Source organism: Rhinolophus sinicus, linkage group LG09 (genome assembly GCF_036562045.2).
Source record: "Rhinolophus sinicus isolate RSC01 linkage group LG09, ASM3656204v1, whole genome shotgun sequence".
NCBI lineage: Eukaryota > Metazoa > Chordata > Mammalia > Chiroptera > Rhinolophidae > Rhinolophus > Rhinolophus sinicus.
The window spans coordinates 59,627,064-59,644,852 of record NC_133758.1 but is presented as its reverse complement, the minus strand read 5'-3'; the positions used below and the strand labels follow the sequence as shown (position 1 = coordinate 59,644,852).

The 17,789-nt window shown below is 37.8% G+C and overlaps 1 protein-coding gene across 11 annotated transcripts in view; it reads left to right on the top strand.

The window, feature by feature from the left end:
* Positions 1 to 662: 662 nt before the first annotated feature.
* The window catches only part of NPHP1 (nephrocystin 1), a 53,596-nt gene continuing 36,469 nt past the window's right edge, over positions 663 to 17,789 (top strand). For 2 of the 11 annotated variants that reach the window (XR_012498845.1, XR_012498844.1), the window contains exons 1-9: positions 663 to 828; positions 2,861 to 2,971; positions 3,796 to 3,869; positions 5,376 to 5,436; positions 6,490 to 6,614; positions 9,187 to 9,409; positions 9,716 to 9,817; positions 16,334 to 16,434; positions 16,774 to 16,816. Coding sequence is in view for 9 of the 11 variants with exons in the window: in XM_074340504.1 (XP_074196605.1) it covers positions 760 to 828; positions 2,861 to 2,971; positions 3,796 to 3,869; positions 5,376 to 5,436; positions 6,490 to 6,614; positions 9,187 to 9,409; positions 9,716 to 9,817; positions 16,334 to 16,434; positions 16,774 to 16,816 (909 nt within the window). In the remaining 2 variants the exon portion in view is untranslated. Of the gene's footprint in view, positions 829 to 2,860; positions 2,972 to 3,779; positions 3,870 to 5,375; positions 5,437 to 6,489; positions 6,615 to 9,186; positions 9,410 to 9,715; positions 9,818 to 16,333; positions 16,435 to 16,773; positions 16,817 to 17,789 lie in introns of all 11 variants that reach the window. The other 9 variants (XM_074340503.1, XM_074340500.1, XM_074340504.1 and 6 more) reach the window with 8 other exon arrangements.

Sequence of the window (17,789 nt, the reverse complement as noted above, 5' to 3'; positions counted from 1 at the left end):
GGTGAGTAGGGAAGGTGTTCCAATACAGTTATTTGTTTACTGGCTAAAAACTCCCTCACGGACAGTGCCGTGTGAGCTGGCGCATTGTTGTGATGCAAGAGCCATGAATTGTTGGCACAAAGTTCAGATCGTCTAACTTTTTCATGCAGCCTTTTCAGCACTTCCAAATAGTAAACTGGGTTAATTCTTTGCCCAGTTGGTACAAAGTCATAATGAATAATCCCTCTGATATCAAAAAAGCTTAGCAACATTTTTGCAACCAGTTTGCCAACTTGTCAGACCTTGTATATTCTGATAAGCCAGATAGTTTCTCTCCCTCTCCAGCAGTTTTCCTTCTTCCAACAACATATCTTATTGTGAATATGTTGCTAAGCAAGCAAGGTGTTTGTGCCCAAGTGACAGCAACTGCAAGGAGCCTTGACCCAACAAGGAGCAGCTGCAAGGGGCCTCCTAACTGGGCTAGCTCCCTCCTTCACTTGCTCATTTCTCACTTTCTACCTACCCCACCAGCAATACTGTGGCACTGTGGGACATGCAGTTCGCGATGCCATGGTCATTCCCCCACCTTCACCCCAGCTCTTTGGAAGGGTCAAGAAAAGACCGCTACCTAGGCAGCATTCTCCCGGCCAGCCCGCAGGGCGTCAGGCTCCGAGACAGGCGCGCAGATGGCGTCACCCAGTGACGTCACTTACCGGGGCCGCCGCCGTTGTTTCCTTGGTGACCGGCCCGCGCCCTGCGAGGAGGCGAGCAAGCGAGGAGATGCTGCCACGGTGGCCGCGGGGCCCTCTGCCATGCCTGCAACACCGTGGCCAAGAGCTGAAGCAGCAGGTACTATCTGGCTGTCTTGTGGGGCCTGAACTACGGCTGGGCCGCTGGCGGGGCGAGATCGAGGCGCCGGAGTCCTGGGAGCGGGTCACGATCCACCGAGCGTCCCAACCTTAACGTTCCCATCCCAGCATCCCCCACCAAACCCAGGTTCTAACCTCTCATCCTCCAAACCCCACCCCGGGGACCAAACCTCCGAAAATCGTGACCTTCGGCTGAGAGTCCTTCCTTTGCCCTCCCCCTAACATCTCAGTCTCAACCCTTAACCCCACCTCACCTCCAAACATAAACATTTAACAGTAACCATTTCCAACCATCTCTGTGCCCTACACTACTCGCCTTCATGCTCCAGCACCACTTCCCTCCAACCTTCTTTCTTCCAGTGGTGACTGCTACTGCTTCAGGTGAACTCAAAGAGAATTAGTAAAGAATAGTCCTAATGTGTAAGAGAGTGTGGGGACAGAGCCAGGAGTGCAGTTTCCAGGCTCTCAGCCTCACGTGGAAAGGTGCTCACTTGGGTAGTAAATGGCCATCAACTGTAGTTGGATGGCCATCAGCTATGGCTGGTTGGCCGTCAGCTGTAACCAGTGAGCCATTGGCCACTAATATAACTGCCGTGGCTACACTAGCAGGAAAAATGGGGGCTAGCAAGAAGATGGTGGCTAAGCCTGCAAGCGGCTCAGTGAGGGTTGCAGATCCTGTGGCTCCTGCTTCCTGTGTCTCCCCCAGCCGCCAGAGAGACAACAGTGGTATGACTCCCCTATCTATGGCTCCGTGGGTGTTCCTTTTAGGCCTCACCAAGTCCTGCGTTCTTATGTGGGGCTCGGTACCAGAGACCCTGCCTGGCACCCTGCATGACAGAGAGCAAAGGACTAGAACTAAAGAAGAAATACAAGTAACTCATATACATGAGAAAAGTTAACTTGAAAGATAAATAATTGCAAAGGAGATAAGATATAACAGACATTTAAAAAATCACAATACTCAGTACTGAGGAGGGTGAGATGAAACAGGGACTTTATACTCTCCGAGGTATAAAGTACAGCATTTCTGGAAAGCAGTTGTAGCAAATATTCATGCTCCTACACTGGGTGATTACATTTTTAGGAATTTACGATACATAATAATACAAAAAATTGGGGCAGATACTGACTGTGAAAGTGTTCATCACAGTGTTCATCAAAGTGTTCAACACCACTTATACTAGAAATGACTGGTTATAACTTAAATGATCAGTAATGGGGAATGAATACATAACTTATAATAGGATCTAATACAGTGACTAAATTTTTGTTAGAGATTTTAATACATTAGGGAGAATATTTGTGATAAACTGTCAGTTTAGAAAAAGAATATAAAATTGAATATACAATATTTCAATAAAATATTTAAATATATATGTAGAAAAAAAGGAAACATGCTAGGATAGTAACTGGTAGCATGCTGATGGTTATGTTTCTCTTCATACTTTTTGATATTTTCATAATTTTGAATACCAAATGTATATTACTTTAAGAAATAAAAAAGTAGGTAGTAATTAATGCATTGTTAATTTATTTTCTAAAATTATTTACCTTGCTAATTTTACTTTTTAGTTTTCATATGATCTATTACCAAGTGTTGTTTTCACGAAATAAAATTATTTAGTAATCTTTGGCAGACAAGAGATTTACTGACTGCTCATATTTTATCCAGTGTTGGACTCTCATTTAAAAAGTACCAAAGATTTGAATTACAGTGATGGAACAAAGTACTCAGTAGAAGTAAAATAAAATTCAATGTGTCATTGACTTAAGCTGAATTCTGGCTAAATGCTTAATGTGGTTCTGTATCTAGTTTTAAATTTAGTGGGACATTGAGAGAACCAGGAAAAATTTGAGAAGTAAACTACAAAAATTGTTATTAAAACAAAGATGAAACAAAAACTATTAGAAGGATTATTCAGCCTGGAGAAGAATTGGCTCAGGAGCCTTTGATACCCTGAATGTCTGGGAAGGGCTCTTTGATGTGAGTAAATTCCCTCCTCTCCCCACAGAGGACACCTGAAGCAAAACACAGAACAGATTTCCAACTTGGTGTGCTGGGGACAAGTAATCAAGAGTGGGTACCAATGGGTCATGCCTGTGATGACTGGCTCTGTCACCAGGTGTGTAAATTTTGTAAATAACACTGAGACAGATGCAAAATAACAAGAGTAGAGAAGATGCTAGTGAATTTTTATTTCTCTCTCTTCATCCACTTCATTTTCTCTGCATCATTTATAGAAAAGAACCCACGAGAAATATGTGCCTCTTTTGTGGATACATTGGCAAAGTTACATGTAATAGTTGGAAAATACTAAGTCAAGTTATAAGATATAAAAATGAGGATAAACAAACTTGTAGTATAGTCATACAATGAATACTACCCAGCAATTAGAAGAAATAAAGTAATGATACACACAACACTATGGAAGTAGATAAGAACACATGAGGTGTGAAAGGATTAGAGATAAGAGTACATACTTTCTGGGAACTTTCTGGGATAATAGTACTTTTCTGTATGTTGATGGGACTTGGGTTATACGGGTGTATGTGTTTGCCCAAACTCAGCAAATGCATACCTATACTTACGATTTGTACATTTCATTAGATGTAAATTTTACACCAAATGTTGAATTCTAGTTGGTGATACCCATGATGTATTATTTAAGGGGAAATGTGTTAATGATTGCAGTTTACTTTGAAATATATAAAAATAAGATGGACTGCTGAATAGATGGATCAAATAAGTATAGTAAAATGTTAATGGTAGAATCTAGCTGGTGGGTATATGGGTGTTTACTGTAAAATTCTTTTCACTTTATTGTATGCTTAAAAGTGTTCATAAAATTTGGGGGAAAGAGATTAAAATTTTATTTCCTAATGTTATATGGTATTGTTAAATACAATATAGAATTTAACAATTTTAAGCAGTTTCTATTTATTGTAGGTTGATAGTTTGCTTTCTGAGAGTCGATTGAAAGGAGCTCTAGAAGCCAGTAAAAAGCGAGATATTTACCAAAGGTAAAGCATTCTAATTTTATAAGCTTTGCAGGAGCTGTACTTGCATTTCAATGAGCAGTGTTTACAGCATAGAAATTGTTTGAGACATGTTTCTTTCCTTATTTTTAGTGCAATTTCTAAAATGACAAAATAATGGGAAATAACATTGAGGTAACAATGAATGAAATTTTCCAAAATGTATTTTAAAATATTTCTTGCAATTATCTATATCTACCAGGTCTAAATATTGGAATCATAGTATTAAATAAAGAATTACAAATATTAAAAAGAGGCAACTTAATCTGTTTTTTACTCTGTATGTACCAAGCAGTGTAGTCCACACTGGAGAAACTTTTTCTTGATTAATTTTCACAATAACACCATGCAATACTTATTAATATAGATGGGAAAATTAAGTTTCAAGGTGGTTAGTTAATGTGTCTAACATTACTTTGCTATAAGACATTAGATTGGGAAAGTAGTAAAAATGTCTTAAGTCTCCTAAGAAATGCAGAATTCAGTCAAGCAAGAGAAGGAATTTCACTGAAATGTCAATAGAATTGCAGGTTTTGGTCCATTTGAATCAAATGGAAGAATTACTTCATGATATAACTTAGAGAAACCAACCTAAATCTGAAGGTTGTAGACTTGTGATAGCAACTATAAAAACTGCTTAGAGTGAACATTGGTGATTTAGGCAGAGTTATGGGAGCTCCTTGGCTTGTGTAGCCCCAGATCCTGTGACATGGTCAGACACATCAGTCTATTAGCAATTCCACCTTGCTTGGGGTGGTGACCTTAAAAATTAAATATAGTTTAAAATTACATAGTAATGATGAGCTAAATTGGACTATTAACACTTTTGTATTAAGTTTAGGACATCATTAAGATAATCTGTGTGTTTGAGGTATTTAGAGTTTATAACATACAAAAGAACACGAGATTCATTCTGTTAGTTTAAATGATTCATTAGAATCATTTGAAAAAGTTTTACTTAAATCAGGCATTCAAAGTGCTTAAAAGCAAAATAAAATTTATATGAATTTTAAAATGTTCAAGGAAATTTAATTAACTACATTTATTAGTAGGATTAATTGTATAAGGAATTTAAGTCAAGTTGAATTAATCAAACAATGAAAGAAAAAATGAAGGTGATTGTACTTGCTTTAGTAGATTTTAAAATAAAATTAAAAATAAGGTTTTAAAATAAACTTTTAAAATAAAATCTTAGAATGAGATTTATAGACTGAATTTAGCTCTTATGTTTGATTAATAATTGTCTGGGTAGAGAGCAACAATAATTACTTAAAACTTTGAAGACATTGTTGGGTTACTTTGCACCCAGTGATGCTAAGTTTGGTGATCATTCCTTTATGGAAAAGCATTTACACATGAATTTTTAAACATAAGCCATACAACACCTAATTGCCTTGCCTTCTTAAAGACTTATGTATGATTTTACAAAATAACTTTCTGGTTCTGACAATAAAAAAATCAATATTTTTTTCTTTCTTTTTAAAAATTTAGATGTATCCAATTAAAACAGGCAATTAATGAAAATAAAAATACTCTTCAAAAATTAAAAAAAGTAAGTATTACAATTAATCATATTGCAAAAAAATCTGTTTCTATAAATATTTTCATGAAGTAGGAATTTATTAGAGTGGGGAAGTTCGTGGGATTGCCTTAATAATGAAGTCTGACTGCAGTCAGTGCTGACTTATCCGGCAGGCTTACTGAGTGTGAGCTTTGGAGCAGAATATCCAGGGCTCCAAATAATTGATAAAAGTTCAGCTTTGATTAACTCACCCAGTATAGGACTCAGAAAATCCAAAAAGAAACTATTTTTATTTTTGCATTGTGTAAATTTTACGTTTTACACTTTAGGATTATTTTAATTTGAATTCCATTGTGGGAGAGAGTACATAATCTGGCCTGGGGGTAAGTGGTAAAGAAGCTGCTTTTATCACGTCAGCTCTAACATTGGTGACTCTGCAGAAATAGGAAGAACTAGAATTTACTCCTAGCAGTCCTTTCAGGATTTTTTCTTTTAATGTAACCTTGAGCTTCAGCTAGATGCCAGGGCCAGAGACTCACAAGAATTTCAAGTGGAAGTCATCTGTGAGTCATATCCTGTGTATGACTCTCCTGCACTGCATCTGAGACAAGTGGTCACTGAGTGTCTCTTCTAAATTTCTCCAGTGACAGAGAACTCTTTAATTTAGGAGGCAGACTGACCCTACATTTGAAAACCTAATTACTCCTGTTTCACAGATGAGGATACTGAGGCTACCAAAGGTGGGGCAGCTTTCCCAATGTCCTACTGATAAGAAGTGACGGAACTTGGGGCTTGTCTTTTAGACTCCAAAGCCATTCTTCTGTCTGGAACCTCTCTTTTACCGACTACAGAGGGTCTGCAATACTTAGCAAGGGACTAAAACAAAAAACAAGTTACAATTTCATTTTTCATTTGGTTTGCATTCTAACAATAATCTACATTTCTTTTAAATCTTATATCTCTAAGGTAGGCGAAGTCTCATACTGATCTTTGTCTTCTAGCACTTATTGGAGTTTTTCTGCATAAATATAATATGAAACTGAAATAAATTTTTCAGTGAAATAAACTTATCTTCTCTCATAGGCCGATGAACCTACACCTGTTGGGAACTATCATCAGAAAAAGGAAGAGGAGCACAGTCTCTTGGATAAACTTACCCACCAGCTGCAGGAACTTGCCATGTCTATAAGTAGAGAGACTGTAACTGAGTATGCTTCTTTCCTTCCTTTTTTTCAGATGTCACCAGCAGTTTTAATGTTTGACTCAGGATAAAGATACATAACAGTGTAGATATAAACAGACATTATTTATTGAGTATGGTAGAATGTGTGAGATCCCATGAGAGATGTATAGGGTAACAGCCCTGCTTGGTTGATGTTCAAACAGCTGTTTTGTATATTTTGACCACATTTTATAGCTGTTTCCATTAGGAAGATTAAGTCCAATACCATTTACTTTGTCATTCTCAGTACTGGAAATCAATGGAAATTCTAGAGTCCTTATATCTTCATCCTTTAGCATTTTCCCAGAATACAGTGAAAAGTAAGAGAACAGCATTTGAAGACTGAATAGTTGGTGTTTTCCTTTTTTGCTTTCCACAAATTGGGTTTGTTCATACCATCAGGTTTTCTTCTACTTTGCAAAGGCTATTATTAAAACAATGCATGTTTCCACTCCAGAAAACAATGCATGTTTCTGCCTCCAATTTTTAAAGAATATTTATGAAAGGAGGAAATATGCAAGTAGACAATCCAACTAATCTTCTTTTTACATATCAACACTGACACTAATGGCTTCATGCTTTTTTCCTAACATTTGTTTATTTAGCTTTTCAGATCTCTGTTTCCTCAACTAGATTATGAATTACCCAAAGTCAAAATTATGACTTCCTTTCTTTACATCTCTCACAGAATCTCACACTTTCTACTTTATATCTTTGTAGGAACACCACATAGCATTTCAGCAGTATGTTTGGGGGCCACATTTTATGGCTAAATTACCAACAAAAATGCAAAATTGGGGCACTTGTTTATACTACGAGAGCTGGAAAAAAGGCAGCATGTCGCCTTGTTCAACCTCAGTTGGGAGTATGTGCATCAGGCAACTCAGATTTTTTGCTGCTTTGCACATGTCCATGAATGACCACAAAAACATTGCAAGTATTGATAAGTATTGATTTCGGATTACAGATAAATTTTAGCAAGTAGATGAATTTGCAAATATAGAATCCACAAATAATGAGGATCGACTGTATGTAGAATATGTGACAACAGTGGCACATCAATAGCTGAAAGGGCTGGCAGAGTACATAAAATGATATCATCTTAAAGTTCTTTAATTTTGGGGGAAATATGATATTCAGGTCAAACTATAAGTTAGGGATGTATGTTGTAATACCTAGAACATTACTACCAAATAAGATAAAGTATTTGGTAGCATAAATGATAAAATGGAATACTAAAAATGACTCGATTCTAAAGATAATCTTCTCTAAATAAGCTGTAGGAAAGCAAAGACCTCTGTTTTGTTATATCCCAAGCACGTTGTGTCTGTCACACAGTAGGTGCCCCGTAAACATTTGATGGCTTTGCTGAATGTTAAATGAATAAAGCTTAGAGAGATTTAGTGACTTATCCAAGCCATATTATTTGCGCTCTTCTCTCCTCCCTCACCCCCCATTTTACCTAGTTCATATTTTTCCAGAATCTCTTTCTCTTCCTCTCTAATGCTGTTTACTTACTTCATACTGTTGTCATGTGTCACTTTTAATAGCTACCTTTCCTTTAGCCCTCCCTCCAGTCTGTTCCCCACACAGTAGTCACCTTTCTAAAGTGCAGAGCAGATCCTGCTTTCCCTTACTTCTTCTTAGGCACTGCCTTAGAGATGATACTTACATGGGCTGCACTCTGCTCACCTGTTTGCAGCTTCACCTCTTTCTCATTTCTCAAGCCTTGTCCTACCATCATGACCTCCTTGAAGTTCCCTAATCTTGAGCCTCCATTCTCTACTCCCTCCCCCTCCTTGCTACCTCCTTTTACCTGATAACTCCAACTCACCTCTCAAGACCTAATTCTGACTCTTTCCTGATCCCCACTCATGCAGGCTAGGTTAGGTTTCCCCCTTGTGTTCCCTTAGTATCCTGTGTACTTGTATACCTCCACCGTTCTCTAGATTGATTAATTATAAGCTTCTAAGGACAAGAACTGTGTCTGGTTTACCTTTGTATCCACTGTGTCTGACATGGACCATCATTATCATAGCTGACTGTTTTTAAAGCTTGCTATGAACAGGCACTGTTCCAAATACTCCGTGAGTTGGTAACTGGTCTAATCCAATGAGGAAAGTTCTATTATTATCTCTATTTTACCAATGAGAAACTGAGAGCTTAAAAGAAACCTACTGCCTGTAAATCATAATTATTACCCAACAAAGTGGGAATAGAGCCAGAATTTAAACTCAGAGCCCATGCTGTAAGCAGTATGTAGTAATGCTCAAGCAGCATGTGCTGAAATAGAAGAATCCAAATCTCTTGGCCTATAGTCCAGTGCCTGCTTTCTTCTGTCACATACCTTCCTCAGGTATATTATGTCTTTCACTACTCAGTCCTTTGAGTCACATATTCTTAGCCAGATGGTAGAAATCATTAGCAGTGCTTTCCTCTTGTCTCCTTTATCTGCCAGTTCCAAATACAGGCCAGTCCTTCTATATATAGAACTTATACTTGATCAGTTCTAATACATTATTTCAAGTGAACCTTGTCATAGAATTACTTTTTTGCAGAATTGGAGAACTTACTGAAAGAGAGGAAGATGATGATTCTGCTGAAGGAGATGAAGAAGAAGACGATGATGATGAAGAAGAAAGTAAAGAAAGTGGTGGGGAAGAAGAAGAAACACAAGAGGAAGAGAAACAGGAAAATGAATCTCATCTACAGGCGACTAGTAAAGAATACACTGCTGTTGGAAATTTTACTGCTCAGCAGGCTGGGGATCTGACATTTAAGGTAGGTAGAAACAAGACTGGAACCTAACCTCAAGAGCAATTCACATACCTGACAGAATAAGGAAACTCTACTTGTGTACCTGGGTTATGTACATTTTCCTGAAACTAAGTTTTTTAAAGGCTCAATTTGTTGTAATAAAATGAGCAACAATAATGATTTACAGGCAGTAATTATGTGAAATTTTGTTATCAAAGTACCTGGTAAAAGAGTAAATGCTCGTATATTTTTGAAAATAGTTTTAATGTTGGTAATTCTTATTTTAGGGGTAAGTTTTAATTAAAAATTTTCATTTTGTTTTGCTTTAAGAAAGGGGAAATTCTCCTTATAATTGAAAAAAAACCTGATGGCTGGTGGATGGCTAAGAATGCCAAAGGAAACAAAGGTCTTGTTCCCAAAACCTACCTGGAGGTTAGTGTTTATTGTTTCATCTTTCCTTTTTCTCCTTCCAAACTTTTTCATTTTTAATAAAACATTAAGCTGTATTCTTGGATCAACTGACTAGTGAATGACTTGAGATATAGAATTTACTTTAATTTTAGAGGGACAGGACATGGGAAAAATATCATGTGTTAATAGTCTTGGGACCTATGAAGTGCTCTCATGCAGGCGATCCCTAGAATGTTAGCTCACAGTGAAGATGCTTTGTGGATTAATGCTGATCATAAAAATTAATAGGTATTTTATTGTTTGTTGTAAAACAAAATCACAGTTAACTTTGTGTTAACTTCCACAAATATACAATTCTATACTAGGATGTGAACATACTATATACATGCATATTTGTAGCCTATTTTTTTCTAATTTAATAATACAGCATGTCATTTTCTGTGCCAATATGCATAGATAATCTGTCTGGATCAGTACTGTCCAGTAGAGATCTAATGCAAACAACAAATGTAATTTAAAAGTTTCTAGTAGCCGTAGAAAAATGTCTTTTTTTTGTGACACTACTTTTAATTCTGTGTGATTTTTCTCTGCCACCAAATCTATGTTGTTTCTCCACATTCATTCTCTGAAACCAGCCAGGTGACCAACAGTTCAATTCAATTCTGACACTGACTCCTGGAATTAGTGCAGACCCCACCAGTTAAGGGCTTGGTCCCACAAACTTCCCTACTTCAGATGAAGTCCCAAGGGCCTCCTGTACTTCTGGGTGATCAGCTATAAATTTGGGGGTTCCAACACCCCTCCTCAGGTTTGATAATTTGGTAGGGCCACTCATAAAACTCAGGAAAACACTTTACTTGTGTTTATTATGAAGGATAAGACTCAGGAAGAGACACATGGAAGAGGTGCACAGGGCCAGGCATTGGGAGATGTAGAGAGTGAGACTTGGGTCTTCCATGCCTGCTCTGGGTACCATCCTACCAGCCCTTCCACCAACCTGGAAGCTTCCCAAACCCTGTCTTTTAGGGGTTTTTATGGAGGTTTCAGTACTTAGTCATGATTAATTAAATCATTGGCCATTGGTGATTGAATTCAATCTCCAGCTCCTTTCCCCTCCCTGAAGGTGGGGGGAGGGGAGTGCTATGATAGTTCTAACCCTCTAATTACATGGTTGGTTCCTCTGGTAAAAAGCACCACCTCTGCCCATCACTTCATTAGCATAAACTCAGGGGTTTGTTATAAATAACAAAAGACACTCCTGCCACTCAGGAAATTCTGTTTTAGGAACTCTTGCCAAGAACTGGGAATATATATTTTTCATTATACTACACATTTTTTAAAAAGTAAAAAGAAACAAGTGACATTTTAGTAATATATTTTATATTATTCAATATATCAAAAATATCATTTCAACATATAGTCAATGTTAAAAAATACTTTCTTTTTTTTTATGCTAAGTCTTCAAATTCCGGTGTGTATTTTACACATCTCAGTTTGGGCTAATCACATTCCAAGTGTCAGCACCACATGTGGTGATTGGTGCTGTATTGCACAGTCCAGGTCTAGATCATCTTTTTCAATGGTAGCGTAGTATTCCAATTTCATAGAGATAAACATTTAGGCTGTTCCCAACATATAATAGCTATCAATTATGAGCAAAAGAGTTTCCACTATGATTCGCTTCTACTATGAGTTACAAAAGATCACAAGAATAGTGACTTAAATAAGGTAGAAGCATATTTCTCTCTTACATGGCAGATATGGAGGTAGCAGTCAAAGGGTGGTGAGGCCCCATCCAATATTTCACTTTATTAGATGTGTGACAGCTCTTTCAGGGGTTATCTCTGTAGTTTAAGTTGGCTGCTACATCTTTTAATGATTCCAAAGAGCAAAAGAACAGGAAAAGGAAACAAGAGGCCAAAAGGCCTTAGTTAGCTTCCATCTTTTTAAGACAAGTTCCTGGAAATTACACAAAAAACTTCCAATTATATCTCCTTGGTCAGAATTTAGTTCTTGGCAACACCTAACTGTAAGGAAGGCTTGGAAACTAGTCTTACTGTCTGCTCCTTGCTAAAGAAGGGACTGTTAGGAAAGAAGAGGTAGAGATTCAGTAGTAGACAACCTGCCACCTATGTTGTGATCAGTCTGTACAGACATCTTTGTAGACTTGTCCCTTTGTTCCCCTGAGATTGATTCCCAGATGTTCAGTGCTGGTTCAGAGGGTTTGTTTTACACCTTTAAATTGTGTTTTAATTTGCCATTTTGCCTTTCAGAAAAATTAGGCCTATTTGTACAACAAACCCCCAGCAGCTGAGAGTATGTGTTTCCCACATATTTCCAATGATGGCTGTCATCACATTCTGCCAAAGTGATACGCAAAAAAAGCTCATTATTGTTTTTATTTGTCATGATAATGGAGTCGAGCATCATTTCGTATACTTTATGACCATTTCTATTACTTCTTTGTAAATTGCCTTTTCACTTCTTTTGACCATTTTTCTAAGTGATTATTTTATTTTCTACCTATTTATTTTTAAGATCTTTATTAAAATATAGCAAACATAAAATATTATATTAGTTTCAGGTATACACAATAGTTATTCAACTTTTGTAAACCTAAAGAAGTGATCACGTTAAGTCCAGCAACCATCTGAAACTATATAACACTATCACAATATTATTGATTATATTTCCGATACTGTACATTATATCCCCATGACTTATTTGTCTTTTTTTTATAATTTAGTTGTAGTGTTTTTTTAAATTTATTTTTTATTAGTTTCAGGTGTACAAAGCAATGTAATAGTTAGACATTTAAATCCCTCATAAAGTGATAACCCATCCCCCAAGCTACTACCCCTGACATCATATAGCTGTTACAATACCATTGACTATCTTCCCTATGCTATACTCCACATCCCATGACTATACTTCACCTTTTTCACCCTGCCCCAAAATCCCGTTCCCATCTATCACCCTGATAGATCTAGTACCTATCTGGCACCATACCTAGTTACAATATTGTTGACTATATTCCTTATGCTATAACCTATATCGCCATGACTATTGTATAACACCCAATTTGTTGTTAATCTCTTCCCCTTTCACCCATCCTTAAAGAAGTCCCTCTAAGAGTCCTTGTAATACTGGTTTGGTGGTGATGAACTCCTTTAGCTTTTTCTTGTCTGGGAAGCTCCTTATCTACCCTTCTATTCTAAATGACAGCCTTGCTGGGTAGAGTATTCAAAGTTGTATGTCATTGCTTTTCATCACTTGGAATATTTCCTGTCACTCCCTTCTTGCTTGCAAAGTTTCCATTGAGAAATCAGCTGACAGTCTTATTGGGGCTCCCTTATAGGTAACTAACTGCTTTCCTCTTGCTGCTTTTAAGATTCTCTCTTTGTATTTAAACTTTAGCATTTTAATTATGATGTGTCTTGGTGTTGGCCTCTTTGGGTTCATCTTGTTTGGGACTCTCTGCTCCCTGGTCTTGTATGTCTATTTCCTTCACCAGGTTAGAGAAGTTTTCTGTCATTATTTCTTCAATCAGGTTTTCAATTCCTTGTTCTCTGTCTTCTCCTTCTGGTACCCCTATAATGTGAATGTTGGTACGCTTGATATTGTCCTGGAGGCCCCTTAAACTCTCCTCAATTTTTTTGGATTTTTTTTTCTCTTTTTGCTGTTCTGGTTGGGTGATTTCTGCTACCTTATCTTCTACATTGCTGGTTGGATCCTCTGCTTCACCTAATCTACTGTTGATTCCCTATAATATATTCTTCATTTCCATTTTTGTAGTCTTTATTGCTGACTGGTTCATTTCTTGTCTGGGAAGCTCTTTATCCTTCGATTCTAAATATCAGCTTTGCTAGGTAGAGTAATTTTGGTTGTAGGTCCTTGTTTTTCATTACTTTGAATATTTCCTACCAATCCCTTCTGACTTGCAAAGTTTCTGTTGAGAAATCAGCTCATAGTCTTATGGGAAGGAGCTCTCTTGTAGGTAACTAACTTCTTTTCTCTTGCTGCTTTTAAGATTCTGTCTTTGTCTTTAACTTTGGCATTTTCATTATGATGTTTCTTGGTGTGGGCCTCTTTGGGTTCATCTTATTTGGGGACTCTCTGTGCTTCCTGGGCTTGTATGTCTGTTTCCTTCGCCAGGTTAGGGAAGTTTTCCATCATTATTTCTTCAAATCGTTTTTCAATTCCTTGCTCTCTCTCTTCTTCTGGTACCTCTATAATGCAAATAATGGTACACTTGAGGCCCCTTAAACTCTCCTCATTTTTTTGCATTCTTTTTTCTTTTTGCTGTTCTGATTAGGTGTTTTCTGCTACCTTATCTTCTAAATTGCTGGTTCAATTCTCTGGTTCGTCTAATCTACTGTTGATTCCCTGTAATGTATTCTTTATTTCCATTATTGTAGTCTTTATTTCTGACTAGTTCTTTTTTATGTTTTCTATCTCCATTTTTATGTTTCCTATCTCTTTGTTGAAGTTCTCCCTTAATTATTGAGCATCCTTAATAACCAGTGTTTGGAAGTCTGTGTCTGATAGATTGCTTGTCTTCATTTTGTTTAGTTGTTTTTCTGGAGCTTTGTTCTGTTCTTTTATTTTGGGACATGTTTCTTTGTCTCTTCATTTTGGCTGCCTCCCTTTGTTTTTTTTCTACGTAGGACTGCTATATGTCCTGGTCTTAGTAGAGTGGCCTTACGTAGTAGGTGTCCTGTGCAACCAGTGGTGCAGTCTCCCTGGTCACTGGAGCTGTGCACTCCAAGTGTGTCCCTTGTGTGGGTTGTGTCCCCTCCTGTTGTAGTTGAGACTTTGTTGCCATTTGTACATCAGTGGGTGGGATTGACCCCCAGGCTGATTGGTTGTGAGGACTGGCTGTGACTACAATGAAGGAGCTGCTGTGCAGAGGCCGACCCTACAGAGCAGGGTTCGCTTTATCAGGGTTCTGGTGCCTGCCCAGTCTGCCCTTTGGGTGTGTCATCTTTGGAGGTGGCCAGGTGATGCTCTGGCCCCATCCAAAGCTAGCCAGCCCTGGGACCTCCTGGGAAGGGACTTGCTGCAGGCAAAGTTCAGCTGCAGTTTGTGCCCTGCCTGGAGCCACTTGGCATGAGCCACAAAGCAATCCAGAGATGGCCATCACCTGCACTGTGCTTGGAGGTGCCTTTAGAGGCCAAGCCACGAACCAAAGCCGGCTGTCACTAATGCCAGGCTTTGGGCTGCTCAGCCAGAGGTATGAGACATGCTGAAACCATATGCTGCTTGTATGAGTTTTGTGAACCTTTAACAGATTTTAGGAATGTCCACAGCATGAGCCAAGGCAGGTCGTTTATATGGAAAAGGCACTGTATGTGGCTTGGGTGTGCCGGAAAGTTGGGTGCGGTGTTGAAAGGTGATAGTTTGATGGAGACTCAGATATGGCATCTGCCTGCGTCTGCAGGCAGGAAAGGGGGGAGGGCTCATCAAAGAAACCATGGCTGCCACCAGCTCCTCCGTTCAGGAGAAAGGTGCCCCTCCAGCCTTCAACCTTAAACCAGACAACTCGGTTTCTCCCCGTATGCCCCTCGGAACTTTTGAGCTGCTGCCCCAGTGCTGGAGCTCAGAGTGAGTGAGTCCATCAGAGAGTAAGTTGTGCACTAGCCCTTTAAGAGAAGTGCCTGGGACTACAGACACCCTGCATCTCAGTCAGCCACAATCTCTGCTGATTTTCGCAGCCAGAAATTATGGGGATGTTTCTCCCCAGCACTGAAACCCTGGGCTGGGATCCCTCATGCCTTGGGGGGACTTTCACAGCTGAGATATTCCTCCCGGTTTTTAATGGTCACACATGGGTGCGGGACCAGCTCATTCTGCATCTCTGCCCCTCCTACCAGTCTCGAGGTGGCTTGTTCTGTGTGTCCTTAGTTGTAGGACTTCAGTTCAGCTAGACTTCAGACAGTTCTCAATAATGATTTTTCTGTGGTTTAGTTGTAATTGAAGTGGTCTTGAGAGCAGGTGAGCACAGCATTTACCTACTCCACCATCCTAACCAGGAATCTCTAAGGGATTTTTAAAAATCTTACTGATTTATAGGAATTTGGTAACATTTTAATAACAAGGATATCAACTGTGGAAATTTGTGACAGATATTCTTTTTGTGGACTTTAACCATATTTATTTTTTATGTAGTTAAATCTGTCAGTGTTTTCATTCATTATTTTGGTTTTGGTATCATAATTGGACAGGGCTTTCCCACTTCAAGGTTATTTTCTTTTAATGCCTTTATAGTTTTCTTATTTCTACGATTTACTTCTTTTTTTTTTTCATTTAAGTAAATTCCACTTGGAATTTATTTTGACGAAACTTGCTCTCTACCTCTATTTTTGTAATTTTTCAAACAGTGAAGTGATCAACTATGTGGTGAAATCTTTTTCTCACTGATTTTTGATATGCCTATCATGTAAATTCTCGTCTACAGTTGAGTCTTTCTCAAAGTCTTTTTATTGGTCAATTTTTGGATTAAGTAAAAAAGCACTTCATATTTGAATAATTTTTCAGCCCTATCATAAAGAAGAAGGCCAAGAATCAAGTGAAGATGGCAGTGAAGAAAATGTGGATGTTGGGGGTGAGATAGCAGAGGAACTGGAAGTTAAACAAAGGTAAGAAGACGTGAGAGGGTATCAAAGTAAAATAAATGAAAGGTATAGGAAACTTTTGTTTATTATTATTATTATAAACATTTCATGAATTTCTTTCAATGGGTACAGCTTGCAGTTTGAGAGCAGTGCTTCTCGTATTTCTATTTGCCTAAAGATTATTGCTACTTTAATTTTGTGCATATTGTTAGTATGTGATGTTATTCTGTCTTGGTTTCATCTAGTGACGATTAGGTTTTCAGAACTTACTGACAATTATGTACTTGGTTGGTTGATTGATGAAGTTCCCTGAGTGAATAGGCATAACCTATCTATGTACTCACCTTGCTGTTTTTCCCCCAGAACAGGTTCTCACTGGAGTGCTGTGCGAAAAGCTCTCTCAGAGGTTGGTATCTCATGTCTTATCAATGATATTTTACTTTGTTACCTAATGTTTCTCCCAGAGTTCAATTCAAAACAGGATGGGGACTTTGGAAGATAGCATTGGATCTTTAAAAGGGTCCAGAGCATGGAATGTACAGAGCCCAAAACATATATTTCTGGTTTAGTAAACCTGTGCTCCAAGTAGCATTTCCTATTAGATCTTTTTTTGTAAGAAGAGTGGATTTGAAGGCTTGGAAATATCTCTTATTGATTCTGCCTGAATTTTCTATCATTAGGGTAAAGACTGCTGTTAAATTTCAGTTAACACAAAAAATTCGGAAAAGCTCAAAAAAGTAAGAAATTATCAATAATCTTATCATTTAAAAAATTATATAACTAAATGAAAATCCACTCCCCGCATAAGTAACTACCATTAACAGTTTGGTAAATATCGTTTTGACCTTTTACCCTGTTTCTCACTCACATGGACATGCTCATGCATGTGTGTGTACATACCATGTTTCCCCGAAAATAAGACCTAGCCAGACCATCAACTCTAATGCGTCTTTTGGAGAAAATATTAATGTAAGACCCAGTTTTATTTTAATATAATGTAATATAATATAATATAATACCAGGTATAATATAATACCCAGTCTTTAATATAATATAATATAATATAATATAATATAATATAATATAATATAATATAATATAATATACCTGGTCTTATATTAATTTTTGCTCCAAAAGACGCATTAGAGCTAATTGTCCAGTTAGGTCTTATTTTCAGGGAAACACGGCATATACAAAAAAGCCATTATTTCTTCAGTGCCTATCAGTTTATAACATTAAGTCATCTGTTACATTGCACATGTTGTGGAGTGGGACAGAAGGAGGAACATTTTAATAAGGGATGTTCAGGAGCACAAAGCTCTGCCCACTGGGCATGGTGGCATGGGGTTTAGATCTTTGGGAGAGGCCAGGATTCAGGC